The 18,103-nt window shown below is 39.0% G+C and overlaps 1 protein-coding gene across 1 annotated transcript; it reads left to right on the top strand.

Annotated features, from left to right (window-relative positions):
• Positions 1–13,403: 13,403 nt before the first annotated feature.
• pcna (proliferating cell nuclear antigen) lies at positions 13,404–17,569 on the top strand. The gene is made up of 6 exons (XM_017718897.2): positions 13,404–13,833; positions 15,525–15,622; positions 15,768–15,835; positions 15,933–16,127; positions 16,711–16,834; positions 17,080–17,569. The coding sequence occupies exons 1-6, from the start codon at positions 13,613–13,615 to the stop codon at positions 17,154–17,156; spliced, it is 783 nt and encodes a 260-aa protein (XP_017574386.1). The 5' UTR covers positions 13,404–13,612; the 3' UTR covers positions 17,157–17,569.
• The last annotated feature ends 534 nt before the right edge of the window (positions 17,570–18,103 follow it).

Genomic DNA, 18,103 nt, shown 5'->3' on the forward strand with positions numbered 1-18,103 from the left:
ATATCTGCAGACTCTGGCCTGTTAGCACTAACATAAGGTTAGCATAAAGTTTTCCCAAGTAGAAAACAAAGCAGTTCTGTAAGCTAGTCTGGATCAAGGGTGTGTGCTAAATGTTATAAATGTAAATGTGTTTGTGTACAATATGTTTGGGTGTGTTAGCCCCCACCAACCCCCCCACCCCCACCCCCCCGGTTGACATCAGTCAGCCAGGAAGCTGAAGCCGTCCCTGGAGATGTTATCTGGATGTTATCTGGAACTGTGGTTGGGCAGATGGATGGTCCAGTGCTTCTATATAGTTTAAACTGAAATTGCTTTTTCATGATAAAATGAATATGCTATGATATATGAAAAAATTAAAAGGTCTCATTTCTCTGTTTAACCCCTGGCTGGCAGGCGTAACCTTTTATTATACACTTTTATAATGTAGGAACAATTCAGCCAGTTTGCATTAGAGTCCATGTAGTTATTAAATAATAAACTTTAGTATATAAAAAGCCTGGGATTTTAAGGGGTTAAAGTGGTAGAATGGTGAGATTACTGAGTTTTTTGTGATTATTTTCCAATAACATTTGGTGCCCAAATATTTTATCATAGGGGGTCCAAAGTGCCATGTTAGTGGTGGGTAGATACCAGTTTTACTTTTTTTAAATAAAAAAATACTTTCAAATACAATTTTAAATGGAAAAAATTATCTGTAAATTACATTGTATAAAAAAAATTACACTGTATGTCCAAAAGACACACCTTCCTTTACATTTGCATGAAGGTGCACCCACTGCTACCACAGGAGTTTAAATGCATACACAGCTTGTAAAATCTCTATAGAAAAGCACTGACCAATAGAACGGGATGCTGTGGAACAGCAAGCGCATGAGTCTAAAGTCAAATCAAATCAAATCAAATTTATTTGTATAGCGCTTTTTACAACGGATGTTGTCACAAAGCAGCTTTACAGGATTTCAGAAAAGACAAAGTCACCATGTGCAGTGCCGAGCATCGGCCAGAGGGGTATTAAGCCCTCTAGTACCAGGCCGTGGAGCAGTGGAACTGTTTTCTCTGGAGTGATGGAGTTCCTTCTATGCCTTCAGGATGAATTGGAGAGGTGTTTGTGATCCAGAACTGATGAGTACCTGACCTCTTGTGGCTGAAGGTAATCAAATTCTCAGCAATGTTCTGACATCTAGTGTAAAGCCTTTTCAGAAGAGTAGAGGCTGTTACTGCAGCAAAGGGGACAAACGTCTTTGTAATCATCATCATTTTGTAAGAAACTTTGGATTAGTGGGTGTCCACAAACTTTTGGCCCGTTTGGGCAGCCCTGCTCTACATATCGTCGTTTTCCAATGAAAACCATGTATCTCCATTCTTGATTTTTAGTTTTCTGCATCATTTCAACACACCAGCTGTCCGTTACACTCTGTAAGAATTTCATGGTGAATGGACCAATAGAAATGCTTTAAAATCACTTGGAACAAAATCTCTTTACATTGACTTACATTGAAAGGTAAGAGTATTTTTGCCTTCTCTTGTAAAGTTACTATTTTGGAGGTACTTACATTTACATTTACAGCATTTAGCAGACTCTTATCCAGAGCGACTTACAAGAAGTGCTTTGTCTATCTAGAGAAAGTATCTTTGCTAGTTACCAATAGCTTAGAGAAAAAGACACAATAGAAACAAATGTCACTGCAGACACCAAGAGAAAAAGAAGCAGAGTTGAACGCAGAACTCTGTGCCATACTTGTTTTTCATTGGTCAGCGATAATATACTCCTTGCTCTATTTTTGTTTTACATTAGATGGAAAAAAGCTAAACGTTTTTGCTTGTTCTTCTCTTCCTATAGTCTTTGTCTCTGTTCCTACTTATCTAGCTCAAACTCCTGAGCTAATTTAGCTCATGGACATTCCATTGTTTTTACTTACTAAAGCTAAAAAAGCTGCAGATGAAAATAAAAGCTCACTGCAATACGAATTAAAGAAATAACTTGATAAAACATCGAAGCAATGAAGTTAATGTCTAACAATTAGCATGTTGTCATTTGCCTTATGTTAAGTTGTAGATTCCCATGCATTCTTTGCTAGCATCAATTTTGACCTATTGAATTATTTTGAATATTTTTTCAAAACTCTTTTGAATAGAAATGCTAATCGCAGTGTTTGCGCAACATAATTTAATCAGTAAATTTATTTGTGATCATCTCTTCCTCCGCTCTCTCGTCTCTGTTATGTTTCAGGCTAGCTAGCTAAAATTCTATAGCTAATTTACAACACAGTGGATATTCATATTGTTTATTTTTTTTACACTAAAGCAGTTACAGATATAGTTTCTACTTCTAGTACAAATCTAAAGCACAGTGATATAAAGGAATAGCTAGAAACGAATATGGGGAGCAATGAATGGAAGCAGATACCAATTAGCATGTTGTTTATGCTGCTCGCCTGCATTCATTGTTATCATCATTTTGACTGAATTATTCTAAATGCAATGTTAGTAGTCCTAGCATTTTTTCAGCATGCTTGCTAAAAGTATCTGCACGCTAGCATGGCATATGAAAATATTAATTTCACCCCCTGGCTTGAGACAGCATAGCACATAAACTGGCATTTGGCAGAAATTTATTTAAGTCTTCCAGTGTGACAGAAACATGAGTCAGAAACACAGTGAGTCAAACCAGATGTGTCCTACTTTCCCCCAGCATTTCTTGCTAAACGACAATGGGCAAAATGATCAGTACAGGGCTGAATACAAAGCATACAGAAAACAGAATAAGTAGACAGAAGATCATCTCAAGTAAATGTGTTGTTATTGCAATAAAACTGACTGCAGTAGAAGTAAAAGCAGCCTAGCTAAAAAACAACTTCAACTCCAGTGAAAGATCTCAGTCCATCTTAAGCTAGGCTCTGTTCTTGTTTTTGAATCAATCTGCTCCAAAGTGAGAGGCGTCTGCAACAGCAAAGCAGTCCAGGAGCCAAACCAACACAACAGAGTGAAATTAAGCCCAAAAAAGGAAACAGAAGGGAGCTGGGTGCAGATAACTTTCCTCACTCAAGCAATAAAAACACTGAGAAAAGCACAAATCCATCCTAAACCATCCTTAAGTATGGAACCGAGCAAACGAAGCTACCCACCTCTGCTCTGTAATAAGAAAAGATTATTGTCGTGACTAACTCTATAATTGCAGCTGGTGAGGAATAATTAGAAACAGTGAGTTTTACAGCCATAAACTGCACAGACTCAAGCACTTGTTTACATACAAGTCATGATGATATGCAACCCAGTCATACAGTCATATTCCTCTTCTGGGCCACACATAAAGATTTTTTTAACATCTAAATCCCATCACACATGCAGTTTTGGGATATTTTCAGAAACAGCGGTCAGACGCCCAGCTCCCCCACCATCCTCCAAACTCACTTCCTCTGCTCTCTCGCTCATTGTCTCATTCCAATTCAGTATATCCTGCCCCACTTTCCAGCTTCCAAATGACGTGCAGCTTATCATTTGCAAGAAGAAGCCGACTTGTTTTATAACCAGGTAAAAAAGTTTCACAATTTTAGTTGCACATGTTTACAATAAGAGAGATGAAATATTACATTACAGTCATTATTTCGGGTACTGTTGATTAAAGTGATTTGGCAATATTTCATCTAGACTCCTGAGATATCGGCTATCTGATTTACCTGTACAACCTTACCTCATATGGTTACATTTGAAAATCTTGTCAGTTGCCCAGAGGTAGTTTGGTGTTTTACAAATGGTTTGGTTGATTTGTAAAAGTGCATAATATTCTTTCACAAATTATGGTAAATTTAGTTTTGACTTTACTTTTGTAGAAAATAGTGTAGTAAAAAGTAGCACATTTATTGGGAAATCTAGTGGAATAAGTAAAAAAAAAGGAAATATTGATAAAATTACAGAAACTCAAGTACAATAATGAAGTACATGTACTTTGTTACTGTCTACAAAAGTAGCAAGAGTAAAAATTATGCTGCTTTTTTATGCTAATGAACTTAGTCGATGTATATAGATAACAGTGAGTCATACAGTCTCAGAAACCACATAATGAACGCTATTTGAGATACAAAGCATCTCCACACAGTTTGGTAACTGCATGATGTTTTTCTTTAAGAAATGCTTCTTCTGACAAGAGGAGAACCAGTTGTTTAGGTTTATTACCCTCGATTTCATCAGTGCTTTCCAGGCCATCCAGTTTTTCTTCCGAGGGTCTGAAGAGGCTGTAATTCACTCCGTGTGGAAAAGCTTAAGCAATACGTCACCCGGATCTCCCACCAGCTTGTTTTCCGTCATTGGGAAATTCCAGCTCGATGCAGGGAATCTGGAGCTGGAGCACTCTGTGGTTCAGCAAGGGGCTGGGTGACATGATGTCACAAAGATGGAATTATCATGATTTATTTTATTATCTGAGGGTCAGATGAGTTCAATATAGTACCAGATAGCTACACAAATGATTGTGATATAGTGAACGTACACTTTAACTGTCCAAACTGCACCTCACTCTCACAAAAGCCACTGCCAACTGATAGTATTCCGATGACATCACAATCCCTCTGCCACCATTTTTTGGATGGCAGCTTTGCGTTCGTTCAGCAGTGCTGCGGCAGTTTGTAATAAAATAACGAGAACATAACCAGAGGCAGAAAAACACGTTTTTAAACCTTTTTAAATGTTTAAAGCACACTAATCAGTGTATTTGAGTGTACTGATTTGATTTTGTTTGATTTGTGGTAGTAATTATGACAAATAAAACTATAATCTAAATGTCTGAGATTGCTCTCTGCATTATTATTTTCATGTTACAATCTGTGAGTCACATTCGTTGCTCCTGATATAGCTCCACTGGGCTGCACATTAACTGCTCAGTAACAGTTTACACTTAATCTGATAACTACAGAAATTCAGATTGTGTCAGCAACTGGTTCAGTATGTTTACACTTAATAATCTGATAACTACAGAAGTTCAGATTGTTACAGTAACTGGTTCAGTGTGTTTACATTGAATAATCTGATAACTACAGAAGTTCAGATTGTGACAGTAACTGGTTCAGTGTGTTTACATTTAATAATCTGATAACTACAGAAGTTCAGATTGTGACAGTAACTGGTTCAGTGTGTTCACATTTAATAATCTGATAACTACAGAAGTTCAGATTGTGACAGTAACTGGTTCAGTGTGTTTACATTTAATAATCTGATAACTACAGAAGTCCAGATTGTTACAGTAACTGGTTCAGTGTGTTTACATTTAATAATCTGATAACTACAGAAGTTCAGATTGTGACAGTAACTGGTTCAGTGTGTTTACATTGAATAATCTGATAACTACAGAAGTTCAGATCGTGACAGTAACTGGTTCAGTGTGTTTACATTTAATAATCTGATAACCACAGAAAATCAGATTGTGACAGTAACTGGTTCAGTGTGTTCACATTTAATAATCTGATAACTACAGAAATTCAGATTGTGACAGTAACTGGTTCAGTGTGTTCACATTTAATAATCTGATAACTACAGAAGTTCAGATTGTGACAGTAACTGGTTCAGTGTGTTTACATTTAATAATCTGATAACTACAGAAATTCAGATTGTTACAGTAACTGGTTCAGTGTGCTTTCATGCTCTTGGTTAATCAACTGCACAGACTCTGGGTCTCCATGAGCCAAGCAGTAATCAGATATCTGCTTAACAACCAGCCAATAGACTCACAGAATAAGACGTGACATAAATGTAACATAAATCTTAAACACCCGTCACTTTAGCTAAAAATGTGAACAAACATCATCTAGAAGATGAAAATTTTTTAAATGCTTCATTACATCCAGCATATAGTCAGTTTCAGCATCGCTCCAAAAGTGTTGTGTTGCATCTCATAGGTGCTATGTTAAATGCTGCTGACTGTTTCTGGGACAGCGCTCTGTTTTCACACGTGTAGACTGAGAGAAACAAAAGAAATCAGAGTGAGGATCTACATGCACTAAAAAGCCCCATTACTATTTATTAGATTTCTCAACCTCTAGGACTTAATCCAATTGTAAGAAATCACAGTGTGCTGTTTACCTGACCACTTCATGAAGAGATAACTGCATAAATCCAATTATTAAGTACATGTAAATGCCTTCACTGTTGTACATTGAAATGACATTGAACATAAGTAAGTCAACTACTAAAGTTAAACACTATAGGGGGCAGTCGTGGGCTGGAGGTTAGGGATCTGGCCCTGTGACCGGAAGGTTGCCGGTTCCATCCCCAGGGCCGACAGTCCATGACTGAATGTGTCCTTGAGCAAGACACCTAACCCCCAACTGCTCCCCGGGTGCTGTGGATAGGGCTGCCCACCGCTCCGGGCAAGTGTGCTCACTGCCCCTAGTGTGTGTGTATTCACTAGTGTGTATGTGGTGTTTCACTTCACGGATGGGTTAAATGCAGAGGTGGAATTTCCCGGGTTGTTGGATCAAAAAAGTATCACTTAATCTTAACCTTATGCAATACTTGCATACCCAGTACTCAAACTACAGCATAAAACTGCCAAAGCCTCTAAACTACAAAAGCGTGCTGAGTTGTGTGTGGTATTTTGGTGAGGTCAGTGTTGGCTTACATGTAGTAATATTCATATTTTGACTCCTTGACAACCTTTTAATTCAGTTACACTTGGTGAAAAAAATGGAGACAGCTGTGATAGTTTGAAACATCATTTATGTTCCTCAAAGAGATAAATTGCTTAGCTCCTAATATGGGCATGATGCTGACTACAGAACAACGAGGTGAATCCAGGTTTGTGATCAGAACTAGGTTTCTGGGTGCAGCCTATTAGAGTAAAGTGTGTGGGGACACTACAATGATTGAACGTTTTTGGTGCTCTTTTTGTTCTTAAATCATTCATATGAAATCTATACATAGATTGGCTTCTCTGTTCACTCAGGACTGGACAGCTAGCAGTGACCAGTATCAGAACCAAACAGGGTGTGGCAGTTTTAAGTCACCCTGCTGCCAACTGCTGGAACAAACTCCTAGATGTGATATGCTCTGAATGTAGCCATGTTACCTCCTTATGTTCAATTTCAGTGTTCATAATTTTATTTGTAGGCTCTGCTAGAACAGATATACAGCTCCACTATTCCGAAAACACATTATTTCTCTCATAGTGTTCATCTCTACTCACCCTCTGTCTGAAACACTCTGTTAGAACGCCTGTGTCTTTAAGCCCCACCTCCCGATGAGCCCAGTGTGCTCTGATTAGTCAGCTCACCCGCTTTGTTGGTCAACATCCAAGGCTGTTCCACACCTGTCCTGCAGTCTGCAGACAGACCATTCTCTTCTGATCAGCTGTAAACTCCGCTGTGGCTGTTTCTCCAGCAGCATCGGTTCTGCTGGAGAAACAGCCACAGCGGAATTTACAGCCTGCTCAGGAGAGAAAGGTGTGTCTGCAGACTGCAGGACAGGGGTGGAACTGAGTGAATCCAGAGTGAATCCTGAAAGTCAGGTCAGTGTCTTCTCCATACATTACCACACTTACCACACTACTCCTCCTCCAGTAGCTGCTGTGCACTGTGTGAGGGAGTGGGCTCACCGGGAGATGGGCAGTAAGGATTGTGTTATGAGATTGCATCATCTTGTAACAAAGGAAAAGGGCTGGAATTCCAAGTAGGCGTTTCAGGCAGATAAGAAAAGTGGATTCTGTGGGAAACTTTGAATTCCCGCTGTGTATAAAAGGGTGCTATTCAAATAAACTTGCCTTGACTTGCTTTGCCTAAATCTGAAAATATCCTTATAATTTGGTCTCAGTAATTACTGATGATTATCATATATATTTCCCAGTGCTCACTTTTAAGTCTGAGTTGATTTTTCATAATTACCATGATAATTTTACTGCTCAGGCCTACTTATGTGCTCCATGTGGGATCTTGTGGTTCAACCTCGACTGTGTTCAGCACAGGACCAATGCTGGACCAGGCATCTCTTACCCAGCCAGCCAAAGTTATGTTAGGGAGAATTAATGATTAATCATGTCTTAAAAAAAAAAAGATGAGGAGAAAAAGATAAAAGCTAAAGGTATGTTTTGGTTTCATTTTGAGGTGTTAACTTTGGCCTCTGGTTGGAAAACAAGTAGTCAATCTTGACAGCGGATGCTGAGATGGTTTTCTCCAATTAAATTGTAACTTATTACAACCTCAATCAGGCATCTAATCATCAGCAATGCACAAAATTGACATTAAAATATTTTTAACCATAATTTATACTGGAAATAATTATTAGTTAGCTTATTAGTTATTAGTTAGTTATTTTGTATGTATAAATGTTAAATTATACCAACACTGGTCCTTATAAACAAATAATTCAGCAAAACCTTCACATATTTAACATAAACACATTTTAAAAAACATAACAGTGTTCAGTCACACAAACAGCTAAAACACAAATAGGACACATCAAATAAGTTACTAAAACTTATCATTCAAAACAATAGCTGGAGGCCTCAGAGGAAAAAAATGTTCTCTTTGCTTATATTTTAAACCATTTACCCAAAAAACATGCTTAGGGCCCCCAAAATGCTAGAGCTGGCCCCACCCGCCTTGATTAGAGTACTCTGCACACTCAGACACTGACTGAACTCAGTGATCACTGACTCTCTGACCACAGACATTACATTAGTTTTAATCCTCCCATAAATCTGTATTCATGAGGAAACTGCATTGTACAACAGTTTGTCAAATGTCAAGACTTGGGCCAGTGTGGTAAGTAATATGGGACACAAGTCATAGACAGTCAAATGTCGTCACATTTAAACGTATCTGTCTGTTATCTAGTATTCGACGCGCTTTACTGGAGCTCACTGTAATCTAATTGATGATAAACAGCGACATCGTGTGGACGCACGGCTGAACTGCACGCTGCCCGACAGGGGGCGGAGTTTAGAGCGGAGAGGAAGTTGCGTAGTCCGGTTCGCATCAAAAGTGTCTAGAAAGCGCGCGCGGAAAATGCATTTTGGAGGCAAAACCTCAGGGCTGCTATCGTTCATAATGTTGATATGAAGTACAGTTTATGGTGGAAATATGTATTATTTGGTGTTTTGGAAAATCACAGAGCTGAATTGACACCTGTATATGTATCAAATCAAATCAAATTGATTTGTTTAGCGCTTTTTGCAACGGATGTTATCACAAAGCAGCTTCACAGAATTCCAGAATTCCAAAGTTTTAACATGAAATGTGAAAACCCCCCAAGGAAGGCAAACCAGGGGCAACAGTGGCAAGGAAAAACTCCCTCAGAGCTGAGGAAGAAACCATGGGAGGAACCAGGCTCACCAGGGGGGACCCATCCTCCTCTGGTCAAACTACCTACAAGTGATTATACTACTAATATTAATAGCAGTAGTGTTAGTAGTAGTAACAGCTAGGAGTCTATGAAAACATCAGTGTAGGGTGGGCAGCTAGTCCAAGGTAGGTGGCGGTAGCTGGGGCGTGGGCAGCTGGTCTGAAGTGGGTAGCAGGAGGGCTTGACAGTTATTAGTTATATATATATATATATAGGATCAGGTTTATATTCGTAAGTGTAAATTCTCAGGCAGAGGGCCCATTTTTGTTCCCTTTGAAAAAGAAGATGGAGCATTCTATTAATATCGCCCTCTTTAAAACAAAAAGCCAGTAAAACGGTTCTGTATGCACTTCACGACTTGTGTAGTTATGTATGTATATCCTCCTAGCAAACGTATTCATGTATGTGTACATTGTTATGGGTATATTTTTTATATGCATATGATGTTGTGTACTACCAAAGAAAATACATCTCATGCAGTCTCATGCAGCACCATCGCCCCCTTTTGTCATATCAGTTATACTGTGATAACAATAAAAAGAATTTGAATAAAACTGTTTTGAACATTAAGGTAATCATGAAACATGTTCTGGACTACAGTTCTGGAGCCGTATTACAGAAACCTCCTGTCTTTTTTTAAATCTTAAAATCTAACAAGTGAAGATAAGATTTTTCATAAATTCATATTACAGAAGCAAGTCTGATCTTTATTTAGGAATCTTATCTCACAGCATCTTATCTCCAGTAAGGAAATTAACCTACTTGATCAAAGTAGACAATCAGCTGTCGTGTCTGTTGCATAGCAACTGACCATACGCACACATCTGAAATGTAAATATGTCCAAATATATCAAAAATAATGTTATAAATGGAGCATTTCACACCAAATCATTCTGAATGACTCACATACAAACCATTTAACTATGTAAAACTTTTGAAATATTGGTGGAGTTCCCCTTTAACTCTTCATCATAGGGCACTGAACAGAGTTATTAAACAATTAAGGAGGCCAATAAAGGAGTAAAGCTTATTTGGATGATGGTCTGCCAGAAACAGCAGCTGGGTGTGTGCTGTAGTCTTTGAGGCAGAGCGTGAAGACAATAATACTCATTCTGATAGAAAGCGATGATTAAATGGGTTATTACAGGAGAAGCGCTTCCTCTGCACCAGACCAACACTGCGGATCAGCAGGCCATAAATACGGCTAAAACTATTTTATATTTTACACACAAGGGTCAGCAGAGGAAACATCATAAACTGGGGGAACATTGAAAAATGGATATGATAACAAACAAATATACAATTAAAAATATTAAGAATACTTTTAAAATGCTTAAATAGAACTACAATTAAAAATAAGTTACTTCAGTTAGGAAAGAAAGTTCATTTGAGGCATTGACATTGATACTGTGGTCCTCTATAATAGCTGATATAAATAATGTGAAAGGGCCCATGTCCAGTAAATTAAACTATAGGCTATATATGATATAGACCTGTCCAGGGTGTATCCTGCCTTCCACCCAATGACCGCTGCGACAGGCTCCCGCACCCTGTCCAACCCCGTGACTCTGAGGGAAAAGCAGCTTAGAAAGTGTGTGTGTGTGTGTGTGTGTGTGTGTGTGTGTGTGTGTGTGTGTGTGTGTGTGTGTGTGTGTGTGTGTGTGTATGATATATGTCCTGTTTGCTTGCAGGCTAAAACACTCCATATAACTTCAGTGTGAGTGGGTGGGGCTACACTGCTGCAGACTGAGGATTTGCATAAACATCACAGAAACAGTACGTTTTGAAACTTTAGTAGTATTTACACATTACATCAAACATTTTGCAACAGTAATGGGCCCTTTAATCTGAAATGTCTCCATTTATGTGTAAAATAATTTCATTTATGCACATAACATTTCTCTCTCATTCCTAGATCATAAAACAATAGATTAGAAATAAGCACATTTTTTTCTACTTCACAGTATTGCACCTTTAAAAAAAAAAAAAAAAAAAAAAGATTCTTTGAGGGTTCTTTAGTAAAGGGAATGGTTCTATTTAGAACCATGAGTTCTATAAAAGTTTTCAGATTGATGAAAATGTGTTGGATTTGGAATCTATGCAGCACTTAAAGGGATCTGCGAATATGGTGTTATGATGCCAAGCCTGTAACAGCAGAACCCATTTTAGTGCAATACAGAAACAGCTCATGCTTGAGTGGTTCTCTGCATGATAAAAAGGTTCTTTAGATTGATGGAGAATGTTCCAAAATGGTTCTAGTGTTTTTCTATACTGTGGGGCAAAAAAGTATTTAGTCAGCCACTGATTGTGCAAGTTCTCCTACTTAAAAAGATGAGAGAGATCTGTAATGTATCATAGATTATTGTAGAGGTCTGTAATTTATCATAATTTATCATCTGTAATTTAACATATGAGAGACAAAATGAGAAAAAAAAAAAAAAAAAAAAAAAAAAAAAAAAATCCAGGAAATCACATTGTAGGATTTTTAAAGAATTTTTGTAAATTATGGTGGAAAATAAGTATTTGGTTAATGACAAAAGTTCAACTCAATACTTTGTAACATAACCTTTGTTGGCAATGACAGTCAAACATTTCCTGTAAGTCTTCACCAGGTTTGCACACTGTAGCTGGTATTTTGGCCCATTCCTCCTGCAGATCTTCTCTAGAGCAGTGATGTTTTGGGGCTGTCGCTGGGCAACACGGACTTTCAACTCCCTCCACAAAACCATTTTGGAACGTCTACAGGGTTGAGGTCTGGAGACTTCAAGGTCCTGGAGTGGCCTAGCCAATGCTTTTTACGGAGCCACTCCTTCGTTGCCCGAGCGGTGTATTTGGGATCATTATCATGTTGGAAGACCCAGCCACGTTCCATCTTCAATGCTCTCACTGATGGAAGGTTTTGGCTTAAAATCTCACGATACTTGGCCCCGTTCATTCTTCCCTTAAAAGGGAAGAGTCGTCCTGTCCCCTTTGCAGAAAAACAGCCCCAAAGCAAGATGTTTCCACCTCCATGCTTCACAGTAGGTTTGGTGTTCTTGGGATGCAACTCAGCATTCTTCTTCAAACTTCAGACAGGCCTGGACACGCCTGGCACTGCAGTCCTTCTCGGCGTAGTGTATTACTGATGGTAGCCTTTGTTACTTTGGTCCCAGCTCTCTGCAGGTCATTCATCAGGTCCGTCCAAGTAGTTCCGGGATTTTTGCTCACCTCATGATCATTTTGACCCCACGGGATGAGATCTTGCGTGGACCCCAGATCGAGGGAGATTATCAATGGTCTTGTATGTCTTCCATTTTCTTACAATTCCTCCCACAGTTGATTTATTCATACCAACCTGCTTGCCTATTGTAGAGTCACTCTTCCCAGCCTGGTACAGGTCTACAATTTCCTTCCTGGTGTCCTTCGACAGCTCTTTGGTCTTGGACATAGTTGAGTTTGGAGTCTGACTGTTTGAGGCTGTGGGCAGGTGTCTTTTATACAGATAACGAGGTCAAACAGGTGCCATTAATACAGGTAACGAGTGAAGGACAGAAGAGCTTCTTAAAGAAGAAGTTACAGGTCTGTGAGAGCCAGAAATCTTGCTTGTGGGTGACCAAATAATTATTTCCCACCATAATTTACAAATAAATTCTTTAAAAATCCTGCAATGTGATTTCCTGGATTTTTTTTTCTCATATTGTCTCTCATAGTTGAAGTATAGCTATGATGAAAATTACAGACCTCTCTCATCTTTCTAAGTAGGAGAACTTGCACAATCAGTGGCTGACTAAATACTTTTTTGCCCCACTGTAGTTACAATATCAAGCTTTTACACAATAGTAGAACACTTTTTTGTGCTATGTAGAACCATAAAAAATAGATTCTCCATCAGACTGAAGAACCATTTCGCGACGCAAAGAACCATGTGAACGGTTCTATATAGAACCATCATTTTAAACGCATACATTTAAGCTCAGCTCTTATTTTCCATCTAATTCGCAGTACTGTAATATCGATGAGAAACAGCGAGATCGCGTGGTCGCGTGGCTGAACTGCAGGCCGCTGTGTCTTAGGCGGAGTTGGAGCGCTGGGGGAGGAAGTTGCGTAGGCCGGCCTGCATCAAAAGTGGACTGAAAGCGCGCGCAGAAAACACATTTGGAGCCTCGTGTACCGGGAGGGTCTGTTAGATCAGTCCTCTTGTAGATATATCAGAGTTGGTGCGCTTTCCCCGCTGTCTCTGAGCACAGAAGCTGCCAGGATCCCACTTGGTTTTCTTGTCTTCTTTCCCCCTTAAATAAACGACAGAATGTTCGAGGCACGGCTCGTCCAGGGATCCATCCTGAAGAAGGTGCTGGAGGCTCTGAAGGACCTGATCACCGAGGCCTGTTGGGACGTCAGCTCGTCCGGGATCTCCCTGCAGAGCATGGACTCCTCTCACGTCTCCCTGGTGCAGCTCACACTGCGCAGCGACGGCTTCGACTCCTACCGCTGCGACAGAAACCTCGCCATGGGGGTCAACCTGAGCAGGTACTCACCAAACACTTCAATAAACAGTGCTTAAACTTAAGCTTGGCTTCTATTTTGAACTGTCCGTTCCATCTTAAATGACGCAGCAGTTGCATTCTGGCATCAGGCGCCAGAATCCAACTGTTGCGCCATTTAAGGTGGCACGGAAAATGAGCCAGCTGCAGCATCGCCCCTTTGTTACTGTAGGTCAGTGATGCATGTCCATCATATGAGGTAAATATAGTTAGGTTGCTAGCTGCTGCTGTTTTCTAGACTTTTGGAAAAAGTAACGTGTATGTTTGTACATCCCCGCGGACACTGCACCTTTATATGAACATCGGCCACAAATGCAGCTTAACGTTACGCTTTCTGAGGCGCATTTTACCATTTAACTGTTTTTCATTACCAATCTTTTTATTTGATATGGTTAAGATGCTTTTATTTTGTAGTTTAGTGCCCGGGATGTGTTTGGACATGTCTTCATTTACGCGCGTTCTCGCGTCGTCATGTCGATCGATGAACGTCGACTAAAGACGAATTGTTTGACGGTTATGATAAACATCTACTAAAAAAATAAACTATATCTTAATATTTACCCGCGATGGCTTTAAGAAGCACATATATAAAAAATATAGGAGTATATTTTTTAAAAAGTTTTGTTTTTTTTATTACTTTGCGTGTGACGTAATGACGTCGCTTTGGCGCGCAGGTTGTCGTTTGGCGGGAAAAAAAGAACCGAGACCGGCTAGTTGAGTTAGCCAAGTTAAGCTAACCTTAGTCCTGATTTTTCTTCAGTGAAGAATTAAAACGTATTAAAGTGATTTAAAATCGCGTGGAAAAGTGTAGAACGTTTTTTTGGGGGTAAAAAATGTGATTGTGCTGAAGTGAAATTGCAAAGAAACAATAAAACTAAGGTGTAAGATGTTGAATAGTCTGAATAATAGCTCCAAGTAAGTCTGTAGCTAATAATTATTAATGCGTTAATGTTTAGCTTAACATGTATTATAGATTGTATTGTATGCATGTTGCTTTTAATTACATTTTTTAAAATTGAAAAGTAAAAAAAATAATAAATAAAGTGAAGCTACAAAAGCAGTCTATGAAGTTTTTTGTGTGGGCCATTTTGATGAGGGAGAGCTGTAACATACAGATCCTGTCACTTATTGTCTACAGACAAATATGCTGCCTTCAAAACCACGTACAAATAACCAACACGCCACCATTCAGAGTCTATTCATTAATTAGGTTCATTAGTACAGTAGTATGCGTATTTGTATGCAGCCATAGTTAAAACTGTAAGCTCATTTAAGGTTTTTTCCTTCTTTTGTTGAAAAAACCTGCCCAGTTTTGGCTTCATAGCAATGACTTAGTCTTTCAGCATAGCCACCACAGTGACTAATAAAGGAGGCCTAAGTGTTATCAAAACTGTGGTTTTGATATGGGTCACTTTTTGGTGGTGTCTAACCTGTAACTTCTAAAGTATGATGTTTCAGCCCACTTCTCAGGTGTCACAAACTACACCATCCATTACTGTAGCATCCGGCTAACTGACAACTAAATGAGGATGTTTGTGACTAAAGACAGAATAAAGCTCTTGCGTAAATTGTGCACTTCATTTAATTTATTTGCATTTATTTTATTTGAATGTACAGTGTTTTGTTACCTTTCATGGTAAATTAAATTCGTCTAATTGAGATGTTTTGTGTTTCTAGTATGTCGAAGATCCTGAAGTGTGCTGGGAATGAGGACATAATCACTTTGCGGGCGGAGGACAACGCAGACTCGCTGGCTCTGGTGTTCGAGACCCTCAGTGAGTTAATTTATATATTTCTTTAGGCTATTCAGTATTTTTGTTTAATGAAGGTGTTGGATGTTAATTCAAGTTATTGGAGATGTTAATTTGAAAGTCACTGTGAAAAGTATTGTTCCACTAACGTGGTCGCTAATCTGTACAGATCAGGAGAAGGTCTCTGACTACGAAATGAAGCTGATGGACCTGGATGTGGAGCAGCTTGGAATTCCAGTAAGTTATTAACATGCAGTTGTTGGGGTGCTTTGCAGATGCTGTGTTTTTTCAGTATGCAGAGTTGTTTACACTTCATTTCTCATCATGTCTCCAGGAGCAGGAGTACAGCTGTGTGGTGAAAATGCCTTCAGGCGAATTTGCCCGGATCTGCCGAGACCTGTCACAGATCGGAGATGCGGTCATGATTTCCTGCGCCAAAGATGGAGTAAAGTTCTCTGCCAGTGGCGAGCTGGGCACGGGCAACATCAAACTGTCCCAGACCAGCAATGTGGACAAGGAGGATGAGGCTGTAAGAGACTTGATGTTTGATCAAAAATGCTAGTTTTTTTTTTCTCCCGTAGTTTGACAGTTATTGACAGTGTTAATACCTGAAATCAGCAACATTCACACACCTAGAACACATACTTGTTAAGAAACATCATATAATCCATCAGTAGCCTTGATTTTTAGTAATTTATTAGATTTAATTGCTGTACGTGCATAAACAATTTTAAAGCCTTGTGTACAGTCAAGTGTTTTGTACTGTAGCACCCCAGTTTTCAGTGTACATGGTAAAGTTTAAATTAGAGAAGAAAATTAAACATTTTGAAGAATTCATATGGTCAAGAAAGTTAACTAATTGTTCATGTATTGTAATGCCTGATTTTGGTCGCCAGATGGCACCAAACAGCCAACTGTTGTACATGTGGACAAAGTGGATTTTAAAGATGTTAATATGAATACGCTAGTGTTATATTTGAACATGTGTTTTGCCAAAACTTATTAGGCAAGTGTTCATGCTTTCTCCTGCATATTAAGCTAATGTTTCACATTGAGTTTATTTATAATGGAGGTGGTGAAGAGTCCGTAACCAAATGTTTTGTTGTTCTCAGGTGACAATTGAGATGAATGAACCAGTGCAGCTGATTTTTGCTCTGAACTACCTGAACTTCTTCACCAAGGCCACACCCTTGTCTAAAACAGTCACACTCAGCATGTCCGCAGACATTCCTCTTGGTACGACACTCGCTCATGTCACAGATTCTCTCAAATCTGGAGCCTTTCCTTATTCACAAACATTATAAACTGATTAAGTAATAGCAGGGCTAGGCAATGACTATTGCTATTGTATTCATTTCAGTAAGTTTGGATTAGAGCTGAATGAAAAATAAGCACATGCTTTTATTATGGATGATAACTGCTATATGGAAGTGCAGAAATTGACAAGACTGTGTCTCATGCCATTTCTTCTCTTTTTGTAGTGGTGGAGTACAAGATTGCAGATATGGGTCACATCAAGTACTACCTAGCCCCTAAGATCGATGAGGAGTCGTCCTAAATCCATCCGAAGGGAAACTGAAGGCGCTCCAGCTCTGTGCGTGGAAACCCGCTTGCATGGCTGCTGGGCTACTTTTACAGAAGTTTTACTCTGCGCTGGTTCACACATCGACGGAGCCAACATGACTGACTGTTCAACCCATGAAGGGAGTCTTGGGAAAGATAACCGAGCCTGTCTGATTATTAGTTTCAGGTTCTGGTTACTTTACCAGATGCAGTAATGTGGTGACTGAGGTGTGCTCGGATGCAGTCTGTTCTCAGTCTTTCAGTTTCACCCTCATTCCCTTTTCATTTTTCCCTTTTGCCTCTAAGCACTCGGTTTATTCCACTCATTCCAATATGTAGATAAATGTTTCTGTAAATATGCTAATTGGACTCATTGTTGCCCTCTAATAAAATCTTTTTGTAATGGTGGCTGTTTTGTGGTGACATTTTTCAATGTGTGCACAGCAGTAGGTACTGGAAGTGGTAACTGGCTTTAAGTGGTCATTTTTCATCTAGGTTTCTTGGAGGACCTTTTTTAAACATTTTAAAACTATAGTCCATTTAATTAATGTAGCACCTTTTCAGAATCCTTTGCAGTGTTACCAAGACATTCTTTGTATGAGACCTGTTTGACATGTAATGACAAAACGGGCTGGGGAAAAAAGTAGTTGGCTAAGGGAAAATTAAAACAAAAATACAGTAAATGAAAGTCAGAGGAGCAAGAGGGCTGTGTGAATGTACATATAAAGGTCTGATGACAAAGCTATTATATACCAAATAGATTGAAAGAAATATTTCTAAAAATTGAACACAAAAGACTTGAACAAGTATGCTGGACTATAAAGCCATAAGCGGAAAACAAACAGCAAAGCTCCTTTATAGTAATGCCTCATAAAGGTCTTGCTGTAGTGTGGTACCTGATTTTGAATCAAAAAGCTGATCATATATGAGCTTTCAAAGTCC

Source organism: Pygocentrus nattereri, chromosome 18 (genome assembly GCF_015220715.1).
Source record: "Pygocentrus nattereri isolate fPygNat1 chromosome 18, fPygNat1.pri, whole genome shotgun sequence".
NCBI classification, from domain to species: domain Eukaryota; kingdom Metazoa; phylum Chordata; class Actinopteri; order Characiformes; family Serrasalmidae; genus Pygocentrus; species Pygocentrus nattereri.